Source organism: Bombyx mandarina, chromosome 12 (assembly GCF_030267445.1).
Source record: "Bombyx mandarina strain Sakado chromosome 12, ASM3026744v2".
Lineage (NCBI taxonomy): Eukaryota > Metazoa > Arthropoda > Insecta > Lepidoptera > Bombycidae > Bombyx > Bombyx mandarina.
Genome location: NC_143219.1, coordinates 13,496,662 through 13,521,479, shown reverse-complemented (window position 1 = coordinate 13,521,479; position 24,818 = coordinate 13,496,662). Strand labels below are relative to the sequence as shown.

General features: G+C 37.7%; 1 protein-coding gene across 1 annotated transcript in view; it reads right to left on the bottom strand.

Annotated features, from left to right (window-relative positions):
- Nucleotides 1-314: 314 nt before the first annotated feature.
- Plc21C (Phospholipase C at 21C) overlaps nt 315-24,818 on the bottom strand; it is a 111,803-nt gene continuing 87,299 nt past the window's right edge. The window contains exons 10-21 of the mRNA XM_028184464.2: nt 22,712-22,910; nt 22,052-22,209; nt 20,767-20,904; nt 19,755-19,988; nt 18,306-18,482; nt 17,621-17,776; nt 16,792-16,909; nt 15,542-15,749; nt 14,220-14,364; nt 12,576-12,713; nt 11,197-11,316; nt 315-9,591 (exon numbers count right to left, since the gene is read on the bottom strand). Coding sequence (XP_028040265.2) covers nt 9,544-9,591; nt 11,197-11,316; nt 12,576-12,713; nt 14,220-14,364; nt 15,542-15,749; nt 16,792-16,909; nt 17,621-17,776; nt 18,306-18,482; nt 19,755-19,988; nt 20,767-20,904; nt 22,052-22,209; nt 22,712-22,910 — 1,839 coding nt within the window. The 3' untranslated portion in view covers nt 315-9,543. The remainder of the gene's footprint in view (nt 9,592-11,196; nt 11,317-12,575; nt 12,714-14,219; nt 14,365-15,541; nt 15,750-16,791; nt 16,910-17,620; nt 17,777-18,305; nt 18,483-19,754; nt 19,989-20,766; nt 20,905-22,051; nt 22,210-22,711; nt 22,911-24,818) is intronic.

The following is a 24,818-nucleotide window of genomic DNA, read 5'->3' as shown; positions in this document are numbered from 1 at the left end:
TTGATTTTTGAAATTGATTGACGCTATTTAAAATACAGAACACACGTTAACTAGCTGGCTTTATGATTTTTAGGCCTATAATTTAATCGTAATATTGGTATTAGCATTTTACAAACAAATCTCTTTTTTTTTCTACCTAAACCGATGGTCTAGAATCTGCCACCAGGAGGAATTCAGTGGGCTGTCTGTGGGTTAATTTACTCGCCGAGCCCTTCGTCGCAAGCGACGGGTTCAACGAGAACGATGACCGCCAAATCTCTCATTTCTTTCGTCTTTTCTTACAGAATGAAGGATGTACTAAATAAAACAAAAAATGAACAGACATCAAATTTAATAGATAAGTTTCACCTATATATTATGTTTAACATTCATTTGATTATTATTATATTGTCTATCCATACACTGGCGTATTTTATGTATAGATATAAACACGGAGGAATAAAAATGACTAGAACTATTAGAGTGAAAGCCGCCCAGACATTTCAAGCAGTGATCAACTGACGGTTTACCAAGTTTTATTTGGTTTTATAATTAATTAAACAGAACAGTTATAAAGAGAATTACGAAATTTGTATTATGTTATTAAGCTTCTCGACATAACCTATTAGCACTTGACAGCTACTGCTACATTAGTCGGCCATATTTTGTGCAGTTTTGTTTCGCGCCAATCTTACATTCAAAATTGTCACTACTGTCATTGTCATTCCATAAAACAATTTCTTGATGAAAAACGAATGATTTTTATTTTCTCTTTATTCTAAATATAAAACTAATCAAACAAGGTAGAAGGACCTCTAATAGTTATATTTCTGTTTCAATCTATAACTGTAACTTCTGAACTCGCCAGTGGATCACAGCGCTTCATAATATCCCAATTTTATTGTAAAATAACAAATTCATGTCACTTAAATATGATTTAACGTTTATTAAAATGACGGGCTCGATTATTAAGATCTAAGAATTTAAATTATTGTGCCTTTGAACAGTGTATTTTAGAGTTGAAATTTTTATTATTCACCATTTAATTAAGAAGCTTTAAACAATATTTCTGAAGAATATATTGCTGATTTTTTTCTGATCACTATAATACAAATAAATGATTTCAACTCACAATATATGAATTTTTTAATTTTTTTTTATACTTATTTATAAATTCATTGTGTTTAGAAACCTAATAATTTTAATAAACGCTAAATCGTTTCCGATCATTTTTTAAAAACAAAATTTACAATATTTATTTTCTCTTAAACAAAATAATTAACTTAAACAATTTGTACGTGACGGATGCAGCAGTCTGTTCGTACTGACACTTACATTAAAGTTAAAATAACATTTTTTTTCTGGCACACGAATAATTACAAACTAATTTCATAAAATTACCAGATCATTGTATAGATTCAATAGTAGTGATTTTTAAACGTTTCACATTTAATTATATATATTGTATTATAAATAAACTTCAGATCTTCATAGGAGGGTTGTAGGTTTTTTTAATTTCTGAGAAATTTGATACTGAATAATGATCTGTTAAACTTTATAGCAGGAATAAAGTAACTATTATGAAAATCGAGAGTGAATAAAATCGAACCGCTTGATAAACATAAAAAAAACACAAAAACAAAGCTTTGGGAGAAATAAATTATTGTATTGTCATAATTATAGATGAATGAAATAACTAATACTAATAAACAATAAGTAGATTCCTTTTAATAAAACTTACAATGATTACATTCAAACAGACGAGAAAACGTAAGAAATTTTCACATTAGTAACAAATAAATTTAAATTTTAAGCATTTTCACATTTGAATAGAAACTTACCTACTTACATGCCCTGCCTAAAATTCAATTAACTGCCTTTATTTCAGAGAAAACAGGGAAATGAAAGAATAATGATAAAAAGAGATTAATAAAGAAAAACAAAAGCATCACACAATATCGCAGTTAGACTTATGAAACTAATATATATATATAATTTATTAATTTACGTAAGATAAAACAAACTACACATTCTATGACCAAGAACTGTTGTAAAGAAATTCAATAGAGGCTGTTAAATTAGTAGCTGTAAAAAAAATGCAAATGGAACTGAATCACAGTGCAAGAACATCACGCTTCTTCATACTGTTCGAAATAAAGCCGGATATTTCCAATCGATTTTCAAAAATGAGATAACACAAAATTAATGTTAGCAATGCTTATGTATGTATGTGTTTGAATTTTTCCGAAGAAATCCTCTAATACTACGAGTAATTTTTAATATACAAACATCGTTGCCACCAAATAAAGAATTGATTTTTAGATCTGACTAGCTGACCCGGCAGACTTCGTAGTGCCTCAATCGATAAATAAAAGACCTAAACTTTTGTAGAAAATAAACTTAAAACAAACAAAAGGAATCGGTCCGACGGGGGACACATCAAAGGAAAAACAAAATTGTTATTTTATTTTATTCCGAACATTTTCATATTTATCTACCTTTTAAACCTTCTCTGGACTTCCACAAATAATTCAAGACCAAAATTAGCAAAATCGGTTCAGCCGTTCTCGAGTTTTAGCGAGACTAACGAACAGCAATTCATTTTTATATATAGAGAAGATATAAAGAGATTTTATTTGCGGAGATGTCACCAAAGAAAAATCGTGAGTTTGACATAAGGAAATTATTCAAACTTGTTTTCAGATATCTTGGGGCTTATACGTTTTATGCGAAGTCATACAACTATGGGGCATCAGCTTTGGCTCCAAATCGTACACTACGATATTGGTTCTATCTTCACCTCAGTGGTATGAAACCTTAACGAAATTTCAGTCACATAAAAGTGTATTCAAACCTAAAGCAAGGCGATATAGACCTTTTAACTGCCCTGTATAGTTCACAGGTGCCATAAATGACACACTGAAGTAATTGTGTCGATTTCTGTTACTAAGCGCCTGGATTGTCTAACTTTGCCTTCTTTTTGAAGTGAAACTTCTATAGAATCGTTGATTTCAAACTCGATGAAACGAAAAAATAAGTCCATAGAGACACAAACACATAAATGTATAGGATTCAGCCGGCGAGAGAATGAGATAGAACACATTAGACGTTCTCGGTCTCCTCTTTGTGCGACTCTTCGTAGCATCCCCACTATCGTCTACTAAACATTGTCCATGTGTATGCTCCTGTGTAGTGGGATAGTCAGTATATCTATATCTTATAAGTTTCACTTCTACCGTGTGTGACTTGCACACACATACACTTTTGTTTTTGTTTTTAATGTACAATTTAGCCTTTAAGGTCTCTGAGAAATAGATTCAGTATCTTCTTCTTTCTCACTACTAGATATTCTGGCGCTTTAGTAACATAAATCGATATAATTACTTCATTGCACTACGTAAGACACCGGTGACCAACACGACAGTCAAAGGGTTAACTAATCCTCAAAATTCCATATTTAGGTGTAGTTCGAAAACTGGCAACAACTTTTGTTTAGACGGCTCCCCTCGGAAGTAATAGGTAATATTATATTAAAAAACCGACTGCAGCTTCACAATACATCTAACAACGATACTCATTCACAACCCTACAAGACTCGCACTTATATTATCATAAGATAGCTGATCACCTCTGTAAGATTCCGCATTAATAATTACCATTAATACAACTACATTCTTATTACGATATAACAAGGTACTTTTTCATTTTCAATCAATTCTACTCAAATATACAGATTAACATTAAACTTTTGCAACATAAAACAAAACAGTTAATCCCTATATCGAACAGACAATATTTTGTGCAATTATTACGACTACCAAAAGAGAAATTTATAAACATTTATTTCTTAGGGAAACATGGTAAGTAATGTAGCTTCTTTTCATAGATACACAATACTCTATACCAATTACGAAGTCCCGTGAGACAGATGTTATCATTATGTTATTGTGTATGTGAATTAATTGTATAATGATTTAGATTGATTGTGTATTTTTTAAATGATGTTTACGACCATGAACAAAAAATGATTATTATTTCAAACTATACGAAACGTGAAGAGTTACGTTCTAAGTGTCAAAAGAAACTTCGTAATCTGAACAGAGTATAACAAAGCTCGAGGCAGAGATGTTAGTTGTGAAAAAAAATACGTCAACACATCAACATAACAATGCTTCTCAGAACTTTAAATGCTCAACATTCAAACACTAAACCATGACAACCAATTTGTTACACTAAACACAAACAAACAGAACTCATTGTTATGATTATTAGCACACAACAGAATTCAACTAAACTCTAACCATAACGAAACCCAGACGGCGACGTAGCTAGCTACATAATGCAAAGAATCTATTAATTAACCATCTCAATTAATTGGCTTCAGATTATTGTTCCATAAAAACTTTACATAACATTTTGCACTCATCGAATGCTTAATATAAAATCGCTTTACGAATCATCTAAACGTAACGACCGGACCTGGTCGCAGTGAGCGTAATAATAAAAACTGATTTACATACAGGGTGTACTCCAACCTATCCCGACAACAACAACAATCGTCACATTGGTCCTGACTGACTTTGATGTTGTATACATAACAAAGTGATTATTCTAAGGAACGTATACTGCATCCGACATAGTTTCGTCGGTATGCGTTAGTGATTTATTAATATCATTGCTAAGTCGACTTCGAGCGTGAGCAACACCCTGTATGTATGTTCTGTACCAAATAAAATTAAAGAGTTCAATCTAATTCTATCATCAATTTTTATATTAAAATATGGAAGAAATGTGAAAAAGACAAAGCGGCTGGCTTCATGAAAGAAAAATTATAAGTCAAGGTCAAAATCAAGGAAAGCGCTCTAACGATTCGCCTTTCAAGAATCACCTCCAAAATCGCATTACTCAAACACTTATCAAAAAAGTTTTTATGAAAATCTAAATGAGTTTAAGTATAATATGCCATAACAATAGAACAGATTTACCTATGATTAATATCTAAACAACAGGGTAACATTAAAATGTTACCTGCAATATATTAACTACCCTCAAACAAGCCAAAATAAGTACATATCCCTCTATTCTCGTACAAGACATCGGACATAGACGATTTAACTCTTAAACGATCTCTCGAAGCTGCTGTCGGTCTCAGTACTAAGAAATCTATTCCTTAACATCTATTTGGCAGAGTCATACGAAATTCGAATACAATATATTTAATTCAATACTAAACCACAGCGATATATACTATATTGAAGTAGATCTTCTAACCACAAATATATACTACATTGAAGTCGATCTTCTAAAATAACGTGGAATTGTTTTTTTTATTCATTAAATTTGTGTGAAATGCAAACTGTGTAGGCGGACACTGGTAACATTTTCATTAAATTATTTAAAGTCCTATTTGTATTAAAACAAGCACTGATGAAATGAAGATGTGAAATCAAATTGAATCATTAAAAAAAAAACTAAAATTGTCTATGTCAGACTCGTGTTTATCTCGCGAGATTGCGCAAAAATGTTATACTACCATTTCAAAACGCTTAAAGCAAGATTTCCTTTATATACTGACTGTGTATTCAAGTCGTTGATATTTAGATGTTTAGAATCGTGTAGACAAAAAATATATATTAATTCTCAATAGGTTTTGAGGGAAGTGTGTTATTTCAGAAGATCTGTTACTCACACAAAATATGACAAGTAAGTTAGCAAATGGAGTTGTACACTAAGTATTCTATTTTGGAGCAACATCTATTTACATTTTAAAAGGAACACACGTGCATAAATACAGTCTACGATACAATATGCTTACTTAGGCCATCGAACTAATTTATAGAAATAAAGTCGCTGTGGTCCACCTAAAGTTTACTTGCGACATAACACGCTTTACCTAAGACAAATTTAATTTAGATCAAGGCAAGATAAGTCGTATTTTCATGTACACAATATCTATATTACGATACACCGTGACTATTATTACCATTCTAAGTTCTAATTAAATTTGAGAACTATTCGGAAATCAAGTACAGCATTGTCAACTCTATACGACAGCCCTTAGATTACAAATTCGAATATTGGAAATGTCTCACAACACCGCCAGTAACTGATACCGCGTACAGTTGTTTGTTAATCGATTATAAAAAAATCGATGCATTTAATGAAAATCGATAGTGGTGGTGCTGTGAAAGCGTGACTCGATTTACGATTAAAATCGATTTTAACGATATTAACGATAAACGGCTAAAAATCGATAGTGTTAGTTTCGCTTCTGCATATAATCATTCACAGCTGCTTTAACGCAATCACAAAGCCCTAAAGATACATATTATATAGTATTACACCTACATATTATAATATAATCTAAGACATATTAGTACATCACACGTTGAAATAGCTAAAAGGTTATATTATTTATATGTAGAAATATCGATAAATATAGTAGAGAAATAGATAGGAGATTCCCTGTTTTACTTTTTTTATAATTACTTAAAATTCTGCAAGTCAATCGTTAGAAGTGATTTCTGATTTAAAAGATCAGATAAACAGGGTTTTGAAACGCATGCGCAGTTAATACCATGCCTTCGCTCACACCCAGAAGATAAATTTAACAAGGTTAATAATACTATTATGTAAATAATCGTAATAAAATATGTATATATAACGACAACAGGAAGTATAAAATAGACAAAAATATTCGTGGCACTTTCACAATACAATTTTTGTCACCAAGAAAAATACGAGAACAATGTTGTTTAGAATTAAAATAAATGACACTAAGGAGTTTTCGATCGAGAGTTTCACATTTGATATCACGGTAGATTCTATTAAAAAAAAACATTTATTTTTATGAAAACGCAATTCTTTATGAAGATAAACACATGCAAGTTTTTTTTTAAATGGCAGCCTTTACTTTGTTACATTTATGTTATGACCGCTACTTTTTTTTACGATATGGGATAGGTACATGGGTTACATTAAAATCTTAATGCATCAACCGTTGAGTATTCTTGTAAAATTAGTTTCAATATATTTTCCCATATCACCGTTTGTTTTTAATGTTCCAAAAAAACAACAACATTAGTCGCGTTTGAAGTATTTATACGAAATGCTTTTAGTCAATTTTAATTTGACGTTCACGGATTCACATAAGGGGCCATATATGATTGTCTGCCCAAGCCTACAAAAAAAAAATTGTACATTTCAGATATGATTCCAAAATAACGTAATTCATATTATTTAGTTAACATCAAAACTTAAACATTCAGATCTACTAATTATTTTACGATTATTATTCCTCAACACACAGACAGACAGAGAAGCATCATTAAAGAGAAATTAATCTCTCATCAGGGGTATCACGACCCTCAGTAACGAGGAAGACGACGCGAGAAGGAAGATGTCTACAATCATCATTGTTTTTGTTCTTTAGAGTATATTGAATCCCAATCTTAATACTTCACTTAATTGTATTACTGAAGTATGCGCTCGTTATTAATAAAAGAAGACTAGACAATCATTGAAATTGTTTTACTATTGTACACAGACAGACGGTTATGGTTTTAATTTTTTTTTTGTTTGTAATTTTTATTATATATAGTGTTTTATTAAAGTTAAATTGTTTTTAGTTCTGAAATTAAATTATGAGAAATTTGAAATCTGTATAATCTTTATCGCGTAGCTTGCGTTCTACAAACTGTAAACAGCTATAAAAAGGCGTAGCGATAGGGACCTAACAAGGATTCTGTAATACGCAAACAGACATACAAATGTTTCCTGACTAAAAATCCATGTATTTTGTGAATTATCCTTAGTTAAATTATCCAAAAGACATTCAGAATGTTTCGAAGTTTTTTTTTTCTGACTAAACTTTGTGAGACTAGTAACGGTTAATATAATGATAAGGCTGCGAAACGTATAAGCAAATAAATAAAATCGAGTTTGAAGAATCGATTTTGAAGAATCGATTTTTTTAATCGTCGCCACTCTAAATACCCTTATTCGATTCAAAACCTAATTTATATTTTGCGTAAGTACATTTAAGCATAAATTATAAAAGAAGAAGCACCATTAGTATTACATAAATTCTATAATAGAGCGGTTTAAAGCTTTTAGTCGTAGACTGAGGACTATTGAAGATACATTTCAAAAGGAAAGTGTTCAGGTTTTGTTAAGGGGACGTTTTACAAAGAACTCCTACAAGATTATTCTAATAAGCGTTTTACGATATCGGCAGTCTGTTTTAAACTACAATGAAAGGCTAAATTCATTTAATTATGATACTTATTGCACATGACATAGAGTAGAGAGGTAATATTGTATCACGTGAACGTGTGCCGTTTTCAAGGAAGCGACATCTATACAGAGCCGGGAAGAATTAAAATTTGAGCCTTTCAGTTTCTAAGCACGGAGAACTTTACGAACACCTACTGCTATTTAAGTATATAATTATTGCTGTTTCAGATTATTTCATATCTTTCATAAACTACGAACTGTTATAAGTATACGTGTTATTGCTAGTTATTGTTGTTGTGACAAACTATATAACGTCAATGTCTTTACTGTCGTTTCTAAATCGAAGCTGAGAAATATTTTTCGATATAGAATGCTTATACAAGGGAAAACGACCTCTAAGCCGCGATCCAATATCGATAAAACAATCTCGTCACTAAATCGTTTACGACAATCAACACTACAGTGTCCCCTCTCTAAGCGTTAATTAACTTGCTACCCTACATTATGTAAATGACTAAGCGATCGTTTGGAATGTTAATCTACAACCTACGCTTACTAATGTCGGTTAAAATTCTTTTGTACGCTGCAAACAATATTTACACTACATTTATAAATATTCGACCGATACACACACACGTTATTATTAGATACTTAATAGAATACGATTCTGCAAAAATTAGTAATTAGTAAATCTTAATATGTGCTGCATTTTACGATTTTAAATGTAAATCGAAATTAAAAATCTCAGTAGAAAGGATAAATTGTATAGCTTTTGTAAAAATAGATTCTGAAATAACATAAATAAAAATAATAATAATAATAATTCAAAAAAAAAACATTTCGAACCGTTCACTAACCAGACATTGGAATAACCATTCATAAGAATAAATTTCAGATCTTTAACAATTGATCGACGGACGCTAAACGCTACGCAGAAGTTTACATTGCAGAAAGGAATATCTCTCGGATAGTGCTGTGCAACATTATCGATGAGAGCATCTCGTGCCAAGATATGTATGGACTTGAGCCGGCTACGTGGGGCGGCAAACTATCGAACTATCGACAAACAGTAAGGCTCACGGTCCGAATCGGTCTAAGACGTTCCTGTCCCTTGCGCGTCTCCGATCGAATCACTATCGACTAGTTAAATGCAACAGCACGAGACTCGAGACGAATCGGCCCGATCACATAGAGCTGGGCGTCCGGATCGATATCGATACGCTTATCGATCGACAGCGGGCGAGCTCTGGTGAGATAGCGATCCTGCCGTTCGCTCCTTAGGCGATAATATCACAGATTCCTAAACAAAACGGTCACTGGGCAGGACCGCTAGCCCTCCGGCGCGCCCCCGCACAGACGGTCCAGCTTCACGAGTTCCTGCAACAAGCACGACATTCTATAAACTAACAGACTTTAGTGTCCGACTTTAGGAATCAGTTCACAATAAATCAAAAAGTCGTATTTTCTTTTCGGTCCTACTGCAACACAAGCCTCGATATTTATCACCACAAAACACATTGTGTATGTCAAATTTAAATACAAAAACAATACAATTGTTGACACGTACTGGTATGAGTTTCGGATTGTATCGATATCTTTCGATAACAACGTTTAAGTTGGATGATATATGATTCAATTCACAAAACACAATTAGACTGTGGTAGGCTTTTGTTTAATGTTCTTATTCTCAATCATGTCACTCTTGACATTTTTTAGTTTTTTTATTTATTGCTTCGATGAGTAGACGAGTTCACGCTCCACCTGGTGTTAAGTTGTTACCAAAGCCCATAGACATCTACAACATAAATGCCGCCAACCACCTTGAGACATAAGTTCTAAGTCTCAGTTTTTACAGTATAACGGCTGCCCCACCCTTCAAACCGAAACGCATTACTGCTAAACGGCAGAAATAAGCAGGGCGGTGGTACCTACCCGTGCGGACTCAAAAGACGTCCTACCAGCAGTAAAAAACAGAGTAATCGTGATCATAATGTAGTGTTGGGGGCAGACTTGACGCGTCTCACGATGTCCCGTCATCTCTCCCTACTCGATGTCATTCTACTGCACTCATTTAAGGGTTTTAATTTGGTCAGTCCACCGCATTAGTGACCTCCCGCGCGGTCTTGTACCATCAACCCTTCCCTATACAACGAGGCGTTCTATGGACCGGCCATCTCGTCCGAACGTGTTCGAAGAAATTCACCATTCGAGATTGTTCTACAATATATATCCACTAATTATAGACAAAACTCATTCATTTTACGTGTCGGTCGTGACCTCAAGAGACTTGGCAGGCTGTTAAATGTTGACCCATTTTATTCCTCTGTCACAGGGGGTGAGACGTCAGCTTAGTGCCCGATTTTTCCTGGGTGATGACGGGACAAAGGGTGCTGAGCCGGTGATTGTGACATTTATATATAAGTGTACATTTAAATTAGTCTGGTGTATTTCTCCTTTCTTAATTGTTTTTGAAGTGAAACTTCTTTAGAATCGTTGTGATTTCAAACTCGATGAAACGAAAAAATAAGTCCATAGAGACACAAACACATAAATGTATAGGATTCAGCCGGCGAGAGAATGAGATAGAACACATTAGACGTTCTCGGTCTCCTCTTTGTGCGACTCTTCGTAGCATCCTCACTATCGTCTACTAAACATTGTCCATATGTATGCTCCTGTGTAGTGCGATAGTCAGTATATCTATATCTTATTTATAAGTTTCACTTCTACCGTGCGTGACTTGCACACACACACACACTCTTTTTTTTCTTTGTTTTTGTTTCTCTAATGTTTTAACTTGTTTATATTGGTGAGGACCTTTCATTGGCTTTTTGTTTCTATTATTTGTTATATTATTATACTATTATATATTAGTTGGCTGTTGGTTCTCCTTGTAGTAAATAAAAAAATAAAAAAATATGTTTAAGGTTATCGAACATGATATACTGCGCGTTAAGTTGTCAAGCATATAGTGTGGTCTACCTGATCTCGATGTTTGAGCAGCATCTGCAGCAGCTTCTCGTGGTCGCGGGCGAGCTGCTCGCGCCGCTTGGTGTAGGCTTGCTCCAGCCGGCAACATTCCGCCACGCCGCGCTCCACGCTCTACACATAACCATAGATAATACACATAAATCTGTTATAGATAAGACTTTTTAGCGGGAACGCGAGGAGTGAAGTTGTTTGATTTGTTTTATTTTGTCTATTTAGTGTTTCTTCAGAATTAAATAGCGGTGGTTTATTAACTGTTTAATATCTATGAAAGTGCACAAATGTGGGAAAATGAAACAAAGCCGCTGAACGTAACTTCTCGGAATCCTCCAAAAAGTCCACTGAAAAAATCTCAGTAAATGGCCACCATTTTACTGAGATTATATGTCATCCCATAGCATCTCATTAAATTTCATCCCAGTTGATTAATGTCTCAAATTAATCACCTTCATTTCATTTCATTTCACTCCATAATATCATTTTTCATAAAAATAAGAATATAAATTAAAATAAGACGTGACCTAAAGGTCTTAGTTACCAGGTCATAAAATCTCTTAAAAAAAAGTCATAGATAAGCAACTCAAGCACTCAACAAAAATGTTTACGGGCGTCGGCCACTAGATGGCTTCGCTTCGATTAGTTTCTCATTGCTCCTGTAGATGTATTACCTATCCTATATTTTATTTTTAATTAAGAATTTTGTAAGTTGTCAGAAGACACTAATTGATAAAATTTTGTCAAATCTTAAAGTATCGCAGTTTCAGGGCACACAACATTTTTAACGACATATTATAGTGGATTAATGTTCATATTTGAATATGCATTCAATTTGATATAATTATTAGGTCTAAAAGTCTGTATTTACTCGTGTCTGTCTTAGAGCGTGATGTGAGATAAGGTATTGATCTGTTCGTGGCTATGTACCCTCTTTGTCTTTGAGTAGTCGGTTATGTAGGAGCTCACGGTACATCTCATCTAATATAGTTACCGAAGCGTATAGACATCGCAACGTTAATACAAGTGTCGAAGTGTAACGTGTCGTAGAAAAAAAGGGGTTTATAGTTTTGGTCAATGTTACACAAGGTTGATCAGTGTCGCCTATAATCTCACTGCCATGGTTAGTATTGTCACTACATAGTATAAAACAAAGTCGCTTTCTCTGTCCCTAAATCCCTTAAATCTTTAAAACTACGCAACGGATTTTGATGCGGTTTTTTTTAATAGATAGAGTGATTGAAGAGGAAGGTTTATAATAATATGTATAATAACATCCATTAAATAGTGGAGAAATCAATAATAAATTACAGTTTCCGAAGCGAAGCGAGGGCGGGTCGCTAGTATTCAAATAAACTATAATGTTTAATGAAACGTACCTGCGAGTGGATCTCTCTCTTTATCCTCTGTATCTCGTCTTTATCTCGATTTGTCTTTTTGGCGAGCGCTTTGACGTCTTCCTTCCGCGAGTTTGCTAGTCGATTTAATATTTCCTTCTTCTCGACTTCTAACAGATCCTGTAAATAACACGAACCTTCATTATTGTAAATGAATAGTCGTCGTTTTAAAAAGAAATCAAGACTTTTTACTGGTGGTAGGACCTCTTGTGAGTCCGCGCGGGGAGGTACCACCACCCCACCTATTTCTGCCGTGAAGTAGTAATGCGTTTCGGCTTAAGCGTGGGGCAGCCGTTGTAACTATACTGAGACCTTAGAACTTATATCTCAAGATAGGTGGCGGCATTTACATTGTAGATATCTATGAGCTCTGGTTACCACTTAACACCAGGTGGGCCGTGAGCTCGTCCACCCATCTAAGCAATAAAAAAAAACGTGAGTCCCTTTATGATGGACCAACTTCATTCAACACGTTGACGCGCTCTGAAGTAATTATGTCGATTTCTCTCTCCGATCTTCTTACAAAGGTGCCGGAATATCTAGTAGACTTTTGGAAAGACGAATCTGAAGAAACTGAGCATAAATCTATTCCTAACACGACATTCCTAAACGACTAAAAAATATATTAATAAACAAAAGAAGGCAAAGTTAGACAATCCAGGCATCTTAGTAACAGAAATCTAAATAATTACTTCAGTGCGTCAAGTAAGGCCCCGCTTACTTAAATGGCAGTGAAAGGGTTAAGTTATATAAACTAGTATTATTCTCTCCGATTTTCGCGAGTAGAGGACATATTTAAAACTACGTTTACGATTTGTTATTATTATTATATTAGTGGTGGCGGTTATTATATTAGTTAATACTACTGGTGGTAGGGACCTCTTGTGAGTCCACACGGGTAGGTACTACCACCCTGCCTATTTTTGCCGTGAAACAGTAATGCGTTTCGGTTTAAAAGGTGGGGCAGCCACGGTGGGTGGCGCATTTACGTTGTAGATGTCTATGGGCTCCAGTAACCACTTAACACCAGGTGGGCTGTGAAGTCGTCCACCCATCTAAGCAATAAAAATAAAATTAAAAAGTTCCTAGGGCCGAGCGAACAAGGGTCGCGGGACGCGAGAAGTGCACCACCACCCGAAATGGTGACCACGACCACTCTGCCAAGAGTGTATATTAGTTCCGACGTTTACAAATGCTGTACGGTTTCCGTGCGTCACGTGTTCAGTGTGGTCGATGCGATCTTTTTTTTTATTGCTTTGATGGGTGTTAAGTGGTTACTGGAGCCCATAAACATCTACAACGTAAATGCGCCACACACCTTGAAATATAAAGTTCTAAGGTCTCAATATAATTACAACGGTTGAATCGCCCTTCAAATCGAAACGCATTACTGCTTCACGGCAGAAATAGGCAGGGTGGTGGTGGTACCTACCCGCGCGGACTCATAAGTCATAAAGTCATAAATAGTAGGCTTGGCTTGGCCCCTGCCATTGCTGACGTCCATGAGCGACGGTGACCACTTACCATCAGGTGGCCCGTATGCTCGTCTGCCTACAAAGGCAATAAAAAAAAGTCCTCGAAAGTCAACTCGAATTTTACAGAGGGGTGTGAGCGAGGGTGACGTACGCTGAGCGTCTTCATCTGCTGCGAGTGGTCGGCGCGCACGTGCTTCTCGAGCGCGGCGTAGATGGCGTGGTGGTAGCGCAGCCGCAGCGCGCGCTCCTCCGCCGCGCCCTCCTCCGCCGCGCCGCTGCCCCCCGCCTCGCCGCACCTGCGCACCCCACTCAACGACTCAACTCATTGTATAGTACATTAGGGGAATAGAGACTAAAGTTAGAATACGGACAAATCTGGGATGTCACAATACTTTTGTTGAGTTGTTAGATTTCACTTTGTTGAACTGAAAATTACTTTCATTTGATGTTTAAGAATATTAAATATGTAGTTTAATTTAGTTATCAAAGTTTTGTAACTCATCAAAGATATTAAAAAGTTAATTACCTAAAGTTAGGTACCTATCTAACAACTAAATAGTGCCAGCCCTATCGAAAAACTCTGTTGTCCCCATACATAACCTGATTCACCCCAAAGCCAAGGTGAATGGGGACAAGTGAGTTTTTTTTTACTTTTTATGATTATTCTTTAATAAACTATATATAAATGAAAATTTAAACTCCCGGAATTTATTATTACAGCTACAAAAAAAATACGATAAAAATCAATGTCGAACTTAAAAAGTGTCCCGATTTTCCCCATGCGTCATCCGCTGTGAGACTTAACAGAGATGTTCTAAAGTACTATATTTGCCACATATTTAAGGAGAACCGGAGCCCAAGTCTTAAAAAATCTTGAACACTATGATATATTCAGAAGTGTCAATTGTTAGTCGCTTCATTATTAACAATCGAAAACAATAATAATAACAACTGGGAATAATTATTCATATACCACCATCCGAACCCAATTTAGGATTCCCTGGGTTGTAAGTACCAAAGTCTGATAAAAATACTTATATACGTTTAAATATCTATACTAAAATATAAATCTACAGTGGTTTTTACGGATGTTTAGTTATAACTACTGAACCATGCATTCGATTGACTTGAAACTTGGTATCCATGTAGAAAATATATTTACTTAATGGATAGGCTAATATTTATATGGGTGTTGGACTCCCTACACCAGTTGCGGGGGCGTCAATAATGAGAATCTTAGTGGGGGTGAGAAATAATAATGTTAATTTTAAATGCCAAGCGAAGCGGACGGGTACAGCTAGTCTATCATATCTCCAGACACAGAGCAAACATGTTTGCTCATCACAAAAATCTTTACTCGACGTGGGAATCGAACCCACGACCCCCGTCGCAACAGTCGACAGGGCCGCTAACTACTGCTCCACCGCGTCAGCCATCGAACTCAAGAAACGTGTCATACACAGACCCACGTACATGTTATTGGACGAGAGCTTCTTGACGAGCTTGTTGCTGACGTAGAACTTGGCCGAGAAGGGCTTCTTGTCCTTGTCGAACTTGCGGCGCAGCGTGTCCAGCTTGCGGGCCAGCTCGGCTTCTTTTAACCGCACCAGCTTCGAGTTCAGCAACGTTTCTAAGGTCTCGGCCAGGCTCTCGTCCGTGCCGTTCGCCTTCTTCTCTTGCTCTGGAAAAGCAATACGTCGGTTGGCGGACTGACAACCAGTACTGTTACGGGGTGGATCCAGGAGCTCTTTTAAAAAAAGGAAACTATGACTGGCACTGAGTTTATTTTATAAAAGAAATAGTACCTACAAACTATGTGTGTTTCCGCTGCTCAAGCCGCGCTTTTTTTTTCCTACCTAAGCTGATAGCCTTGAGAGGATATATCAGCGTAATCTTAACTAGTAGGTGAGCTCACGGGGCTCAAACCTGACGACGCTGCTAACACGAACCCTAGCAAGAGTAGTGCTTCGCAGAATCTACCACCGGATCGGAAACGCGACCCACTGAGAAGATCCGGCGAGAAACTCAGTGGACTGTGTCTGAGGGTTAATTTGCGACGGGTTCGACGAGAACGACGACCGGTGCTTGAGGTTCCTAAAAGCACCGTTAGTGGATCGGGAGGATCCGAAATGACGCGTTTGGGGCGACGTCGCCTGCTTTCCATTCCGTCCGCAGGATCGGGAGTCGCGCTTTAGCAATAAATCATCTTTATATAGAGACGATCCATTCAAGAATGCCTTAGTCTGCATTATTATATAGATTGCGTTATTATTGAGGGGCACATGTAACAGTAACACTTCAAAAAGGCAATTTTTTAATGATCACACAACTACTTTTTAATGATTTTAATTCCCTTACTAATGAAATGGGAAGAATTATCTTTCTTCAGCACTTCTACAGCCATAAAATCCTGTAAATCTTTATTCTTATTGCGTAGCAGGTGCGTCTGGCCTTAAGTGGTTACTGGGGCGCCGTAGGCGTCATAACGTGAATGCCCCCGCCACCCAAATTGAGTATTGAGGTCTACAACCTCAAATGTGCAGTGATTACGTAAATTATATTTTTTACGGTTTAAATTTTTATTACACAATTTAATTACTCTCTCTTATCGTGAAGATCATTCGTGAATACGAGTTAAATACTTATTTCCTTGAATAAGGAGCATCTTATCCTTTAGGCTGCAACTACAGAATTGTACATAATATTATTAGATATTTGTTTACCTTTAGTATCGGTCGGCGGCGGTAGCGGCAGGGTCACTATGGACTCGGTCTCTATTAACTTCTTAGTCTCCAAGGCCAACTTACTGGGACTGCTCTCCGGCACCGCCTCGTGTCTTACCTGCAAGAGAACAACGTCATCAAAAAGAGTTAGTTATCTCCACAATTTGTGAGCGCGATCGGAGTGGCGCTCTGTGGAAGCTGAAGCTATCTTTAGAACGATAAACCGAGAGTCAGTATACATGGCGCTACTCACGACACGCCTAATGAGCAATGTCAATGTCAGCGTTTTTTTTACACGCTTTATATTATTATTAGCTTCACTTGTATGTATGTTTGTATGTTTGTAACTGACTCCTTTAGACGCGGTTCTGACTCACTTTAAACGGCCAGATTTCATTCAAACTTTGTAGACTTATCGAGAACCGATGATAATACACTAATTTGATAAGATTGTTCCATTATTCAATTTGCAAAATAAGATTTTTGCCAATTTATATAATTTTTATCTATAGTCGATAAGGCAGGAATTCATGCTAAAGTACTTAATAGTTTTAAAAATACGCTTTTATGGAAAATTTAAGTAAAAAATGCAAAATAAATAATAGTTAAAAAAAACAATAAAACACGCTTTATATAAAATTCAACTAAAAAATAGAAAATAAATTTTAATAAATTCAAAAGATCATTCAAATTCAAAAGGAGAAGAAAAGATCAAATCGGACCAGTAGTTCCTGAGATTAGCGCGTTCAAACAAACTAAACTCTTCAGCTTTATAATATTAGTATAGATAGACATGCGCTGCGGATAAGGACGTGTAGTGCGGGGGTACCGGCTGCGCGACGGAGCGGCGCGGCTCCTGCGCGGGCTCGTCGGTGCCGTCGGTGAGCACGGCCAGCTGGTGCTCGCGCTTGTCCAGCTCGCTCTGGTACTTTATGGGGTTGGCCAGGGCCTCCGCCAGCTCCGACAGCTTGTCCGGCACGTAGTCCTGGAACACGTACACCTCCATTACACCGTGCAGGTAGATAAACACATCGCGAGGCGAACGAAACATTTCCTATGGAATGAGATTATGTATATATGTAATTTAGTTGGGAGTCAATAGTTAGTGTGAATAATAACAAAATTATAATTTGCGTAATTACTGGTGGTAGGACCTCTTATGTGTCCTCTACCACCAGTAGAGCGAGCTAGAGAGTAGCCTATTTCTGCCGTAAAGCAGTAATGCGTTTCGGTTTGAAGAGCGAGGCAGCCGTTGTACTGTTAAAACTGAGACCTTAGAACTCATGTCGCAAGGTGGGTGGCGCATTTACGTTATAGATGTCTATGGGCCCCAGTAACCACTTAAAACCAGGCGGGCTGTGAGCTCGTCCACCCATCTAAGCAATAAAAATAAATAAATAAAAATACATATAAATTTGACTTAGCTTTTACGGTATCGAGACCGTTAAAATAACGTTAAAATACCCGCACTAAGCGTAGAGACGGTTGAGTGAGTGAGTGTGGTGCGCGCGTACCTTGACCTGCACGTGCAGCAGCAGCGCGGCGTGCAGCGGCAGGCCCCGCTCCGTGCGCAGCGGCAGCGCGCGCAGGCCGGGCCGCAGCCCGCGCACCGGCACCACGCGGTGCCCCAGCAGCCGCCCGCCCTCCTCGTGCGCCGCCACCCGCAGCATCGCCAGCTCCGGCAGCACCACCTGCCACGCGACACGACTTACCGCTGCTGCCTCCCCAACGGAGACTTCGGCCACATAGGTAGGCAGATTTTGTAGTTTCGCCTCTACGATTTGATTTAAGCTAAATAGAGTCCTGGCCATGATATTTTCGAGGTTAGATGGACCTTTTCTCAATCATTGTAGAGAGGTAGGTTTGAGGTAAAGGTTTGTAGGCAGCGGCTTGGCTCTGCCCCTGGCATTGCTGAAGTCCATGGGCGACGGTAACCACTCACCATCAGGTGAGCCGTATGCTGGTCTGCCTACAAGGGCAATAAGTCTCCATATAAATGATCACTTTTCGGCGCGCACTAGGGTCTGTTCACACAGACCAGCTCGGGGAGGAGGGAAAATTTTTATCACGTTGGAAACAGAGTTTTGAGTAATTGTAGTAAAGTTATTTTTGCATGTGCATTTTTTTATCATTAAAAATGCTTGAAGAGGAGCCGACCGGCCCCGATTGCGTGCGCATCCACTTTCAGATCTCTTCCAGCCGGTCTGTGTGAACGGACCCCTATGCGGTACCGTAAATTTCGTCTAGCCGGTGTGGTGGAACTCGATGGGGTTTATTCAGTAGTCGGTTCTGCGGGATGAGTACTTATACTTAAAGAAGAGAGAGTTACATAATCTCCTGGTAGGTATAGGGGAAGGAGAAGAACCTTGGTTTTCCTCTTCTCCCTATTCTTCTCTGGAGTCGAAGTCCGACATAACCCGGTCTATTACCGCCTCGACTGGATATCCGAACACGGATTCCCCAGCGTTAAAAAAAATAAATGATTTCTATAGACCCCAGTGATTATTAAACACAAATCAAGAGTACAATAAAAAATACAATTCTCACTCTTATTGGTTGCGCTGGTTTAAAATTGTGAGTTTTTGGTTTCGGAAGATAGTTAATGTGGTTTTTGCATATCCTGTCCCATCTCTCTCCCACACTTTACCTACTGACGCGTGCGAGCGAGATCGTGTGGTGACATCGAGTTGAGAAGAAATATAATGGCTGAACTACCGCGCGCGCGCTTCGTGTCTCTGTTGTAATATATACGTAAATAAGTGAAATTGTTGGTATTTCTCATCGCGTAGCGGTACGAGCCTGCAGTAAGGACTACATAAGGTATTGTCCATCCTTTCTTTACCGCAGAACTGCCGCTTCTTATCGCTTCTTTCCGCAGTCTGTGTCCTACAATTTGCAACGACCAAATTTCAAAATTCAAAATATTTCGTAGTTCGCTTATTTCGCGTCTGCACTTATCTTACCTTCTTAAATTCGAAGGGTTCGTCTCCGTAAATCGGATTGATTCCGTTATTGGGCACGACCCGGGTGCGGAACTTCTTCCTGACGGTGTCGGCCGGTAGACCGAACATGTCCACCTCCACGTACGTGCCGCAACGCTTGTCGGTCAGTAGCTGCCCCGACAGGACCGTCACGGTGAGACTGCCGGCTATGATGCCGTCCACTGTGCTCTCCGCGAATGGATCCAAACGTCGATCCTAGTTTATATAAAGGTTAAGTTCTATATTTTTTTTAAGGGTATTTTATGACCTGGTAACTGAGACATTTAAGTCATGTCTTATGTTAATTTATATTCTTATTTTTAGGAAAAATGATAATATGGAGTGAAATGAAATGAAGATGATTAATTTGAGACATTAATCAACTGGGATGAAATTAAATGAAATGATATCGGTTCAAATATAATCTCAGTAAAATGGTAGTCATTTACTAAGATATTTTCAGTGGACTGTTTGGAGGATCTCGAGAAGTAACGTTCAGCAGCGTTGATTCATTTTCCCACATTTTTGCACTTTCACAGATATTAAACAGTTAATAAACCACCTTTATTACACATTTAAACCTGAAAAAAAACACTAAATAGACAAAATAAAAAAATCACACCACTTCACTCCTCGCATCCCGCCACAAAGTCCGGTTAAGTTCTAGTTAAGTAACTAGAGATTATACTAAGCACGTTATTAAATTTATCGATATTTCAATTATCGATACCAAAAATTACATCACTATACAACAACAACAAAATCATGTTTCTAAAATCAACATTTAAACCAATTTTTTTATCATTAATCATTATTAAGCATTAATAATAAAGATATCACAATTTTTTTATCATTAATCATTATTGAGCATTAATAATAAAAATATCATAAAACCAAACTAGGGATGTATCATCATCATGTATTTAATCGATACAAAATGTTATCGCCTTACTCGTTTGAGTACGTAAAACTTCGAACGGTGACAAAAAAATACCTTTCTCCTCATAAATTCAGGTTTCAATAGGAATCCGCATCGCTTGTTGTACTCGAACGTGCCTAGGTTGAGCTGCATGGCGAGGTCCAAAGTTTGATAGTTGAGAGCGACTAATTGACAACCCGCGTTCCAGAAGACCTGGGTAACCAAATTTTAATTTACAATATTTATTATGTGACGGTTTTTTCACTACCCATTCGCTGGTAGCCTAAGGAATTATTCCAGCTAAGCCCGGACCGGCAGGTGGGCTCGCGGGCTCAACCTGAGAGAATTTGCTAACACTAGCCCTAGCAAGAGCAGTGCTTCTCGGAATCTTCCACCGCATTGGAATTGCGGATGGAGACAGTCACGCTACGACGTAGACGAGCTCCGGTATCCCTTAAGTTGGTTTCACACGGCATTGTCCTGCACGTTTGTTTGCAGTATACGTCTTAACGAATGAATAGTGGAACATATTATATTGTACATACAGTAAGTAGGCGCGCGAGTTCATGTCCATCCTAAGGAATGCGGTAGTGCTGTGACCTAGTTAATTATGGTAATGTCGATAATAACTAGCGATTTAGTCAACAGCTGTCAATTTGGTTTAATGTAACTTAGGGTAATTTTGCAAATTATGAAATAAAATAAATGTGATAAGTAATTACTTATTTATTTCTAATAAAGAATACTATATATTTTTTTTCAATTCAATCACTTATCAGATGAAAAGACAACCGACAGATCAGAGTCGGAATCAGTATATTTTTTCTATCTGAACTTGTTGGAAGCGGAGTAGTTATGGTTTATTCACAATGAAATAACACAACAGCGGCGTAAATTTTCGATATCGATAAGCGCGCGTCACAATCGTTAAGGACAACATTCGACGTCAGACAAATGCGGGGAGGTGGGCGAAGGCGGGGCGAGCTGTCCCCCGCGCGTCGCGTCTGGCCCCGATGGACATGAACTCGCACGCATACTATAAAACCATTCACATGTCGTTTGTACTGCAAAAATCGTACACCGCTTATGCGTTTAAACGAATACTCAACGGACTTGTCGAGCAAATCGAATGAACTTTAACGTACGCATAGTATAGCTCTGTCTCGTTCACACGTTCGTTTTTACACGAATGAACATCTACCGTATGAACACCTGTACGTTAAAATAACGAATACAAACAAAACGTGCAGGACAATGCCGTGTGAGCGCAATCTCTAAAGCTCGAAGGTTCATCTAAAGTGACAAAAAACATAATTGTCGCTTAAAAGATAGAAGGTTCTTGGTTAAGCGTGTTGTTTACCTGTGGCATGAAGTTGGACGAGTCGAACCTGGTCCCGGCCGGGTACACCCGGGACAGCTGGTGCTTGTTGTAGTTCACGAACTCGATGGGACGTTCCTTCAGCAGCGTGGTCGCTTGTTTCTCGTCGAACGATGACATCTCGTAGAAACGATTCTTTTCTGTTTCAAAAAATTAACGATCCCCACTCAATTTTTCTGATATTGTTTGTTTGCTTAAAAAAAATTGAAAGGTTTGTTTGTCTCTGAATTTTCTCATATTGAAACGACATTTTTTTTTTTCTTACTAATAAATAAATAGAAACTAAGAACGCTCAACCTTATGCTCCGTCTAAGGGTATCGTTGTACGGGCGACCTAAAATTGATTAGTTTTCGTTAAACATAAAACCTGGATATTGACCGCACAAGTGAACTCGTGCAGACCAAATCACATATGCTCAGTGCCTTAGAGTGAAATCGTACAAAATGATGCTGTAGGCTTAATGCGAGATTCTTAACGTTCTCGATAGCGTAAAAGTTAAGCCAATATTGCATGCAGTTCGAACAGCGCCTCTAGCGGCAAACGTACGCAAACGATCCCACTCCATACAAATATGAGATAACTTTTACGCTATCGAGAACGTTAAAAAGCTCGCACTAAGCACACCGGACGCGGGTACATACTCTCGGCGCTCTCGAACGAGCTGAAGTGCACGGGCTGCACGTAGTTGACGAGCGCGGAGATCTCGGCGGCGGCGTGACACTCGCGCGGCTCGCCCTCGCCCCCCGCCGCGCCGCCCTCCGCGCCCCCCGCCTCCTCCTCGCCAGACGAGCTCTCCGACTCCGACGACTCGGACGAATCCTTCGAGCCTTGTCTGCCTAACTGTAATAATAACAATAATAATAAGCCTTTTATTCCATGCAAATAAATAGTAAGTTCTATATATATATAAATGAATTGCTGTTCGTTAGTCTCGCTAAAACTAGAGAACGGCTGGACCGATTTGGCTAATTTTAGTCTTGAGTTATTTGTGGAAGTCCAGAGAAGGTTTAAAAGGTAGATTAATATGAAAATGCTCGGAAATAAATAAAAATAACAATTTTGTTTTTCCTTTGATGTGTCCCCCGTCTGACGGATTCCTTTTGTATGTTTTAAGTTTATTTTATACAAAAGAATAGGTCTTTTATTTGTCGATTGAGGCACTACGAAGTCTGCCGGGTCAGATAGTTTTAAATATAAATATAAAGACACTTTTGTCAACACGACGAAAGACACGTTTTCCTTTGAAAAGAAGAAATAGTGATATTATTTACATGTATTTCACTTAATTTTTTCTCCTTTTTTGTTCCTTTTTTTTAAGGTATAAATCTAGTTAAAGCTTTTAAAAAAAGTTTAAACGGCTTAAGCGACTAACAACGCAATCATAAATCTTATTCTGACGCATTTGGAATCCAGGCAAAACAGTTAAATCAGTCGGTTCCGCGCTAAAAAGAAGCATTCGGACATAAAATCGTGGAATTCAGATTATGATTGGTAAAAAAAAACAATTTTGTCCATAACTCGACCTGAACAATTTGTGTTGGCAACGGCGCCCGCCATTTTAATTTTGTTTACGAAATAGTTAAACACCATCACGGCTTTATTACAAAAACGTTCTAAATTCGAAATTCACACACGAACGCGCGGCGTTTACACGTTTGATAATGACTTGTGCATCTTTTTTGTGGGTTAAATACATTATGGATCTAACAACGGAATGAAAAAAAAAAGGCGAAACATTCCGGCCTTTCTATAGTAGAACTAAGTTTATCAGAAGTTATTTTTCAGTGAATAAGGAATTTCAGAAGTAAAAAAAAAAACTTTAAATGTCGTGCGTTAATGATACACGTCTAGTTCATAGATTATTTCGTGCCTTTTTTCCTGTTAGCGAAATAGTCAAACCACTGGTGATAGGACCTCTTGTGAGTCCGCACGGGTAGGTACCACCACCCTCCCTATTTCTGCCGTGAAGCAGTAATCCGTTTCGGTTTGAAGGGTGGGCAGCCGTTGTAACTATACTGAGACGTTAGAACTTATATCTCAAGGTGGGTGGCGCATTTACGTCGTAGTTGTATATGGGCTCCAGTAACCACTTAACACCAGGTGGGCTGTGAGCTCGTCCAACAATCTAAGCAATAAAAAAAAATCGATAACAGTTTACGAACAACTTCTTGTTGAATATCAATCCTTCATCGTCTGCAAGATAAGACGCCATATGCTACCGAGTGTGCTATGGACCTGGGGTAGTTACAATATGACCTCGGTATCTACATAACATTAGCTGAGTCGTTTTTTTTTCTCCCTACCCATTCCCTGGTAGCCTAAGGGGCTATTCGGACTTCACGCTGAACGGTAGGTGAGCTCACGGGCTCAACCTGTGAGAATTTGCTAACACTAGCCCTAGCAAGAGCAGTGCTTCACAGAATCTACCATCGGATCGGAAGCGCGACCCAATGAGAAGATCCGGCGAAAAAATTCACTGGACTGTGTCTATGGGTCAGTTCTTCTCGTCGTAATCGGCGAGTTCAAAGATCCTAAAAGCACGCCTAAAAGAACGTGGTTGTAACTTCAAAATAACTGGTAGATATAAATCTTCTAAGACCCTCTCTGTGCTAATAATATTGTGAGCTAAGTTTCTCTCACAAAAAAAAAACAAATCAAGAGAACATAAAATAAGAAAATGAAATAGTCGAGAAAATAGAATAGTCATCAACTATTTTTGACATATTCGAATGACCTTCAACGATAATA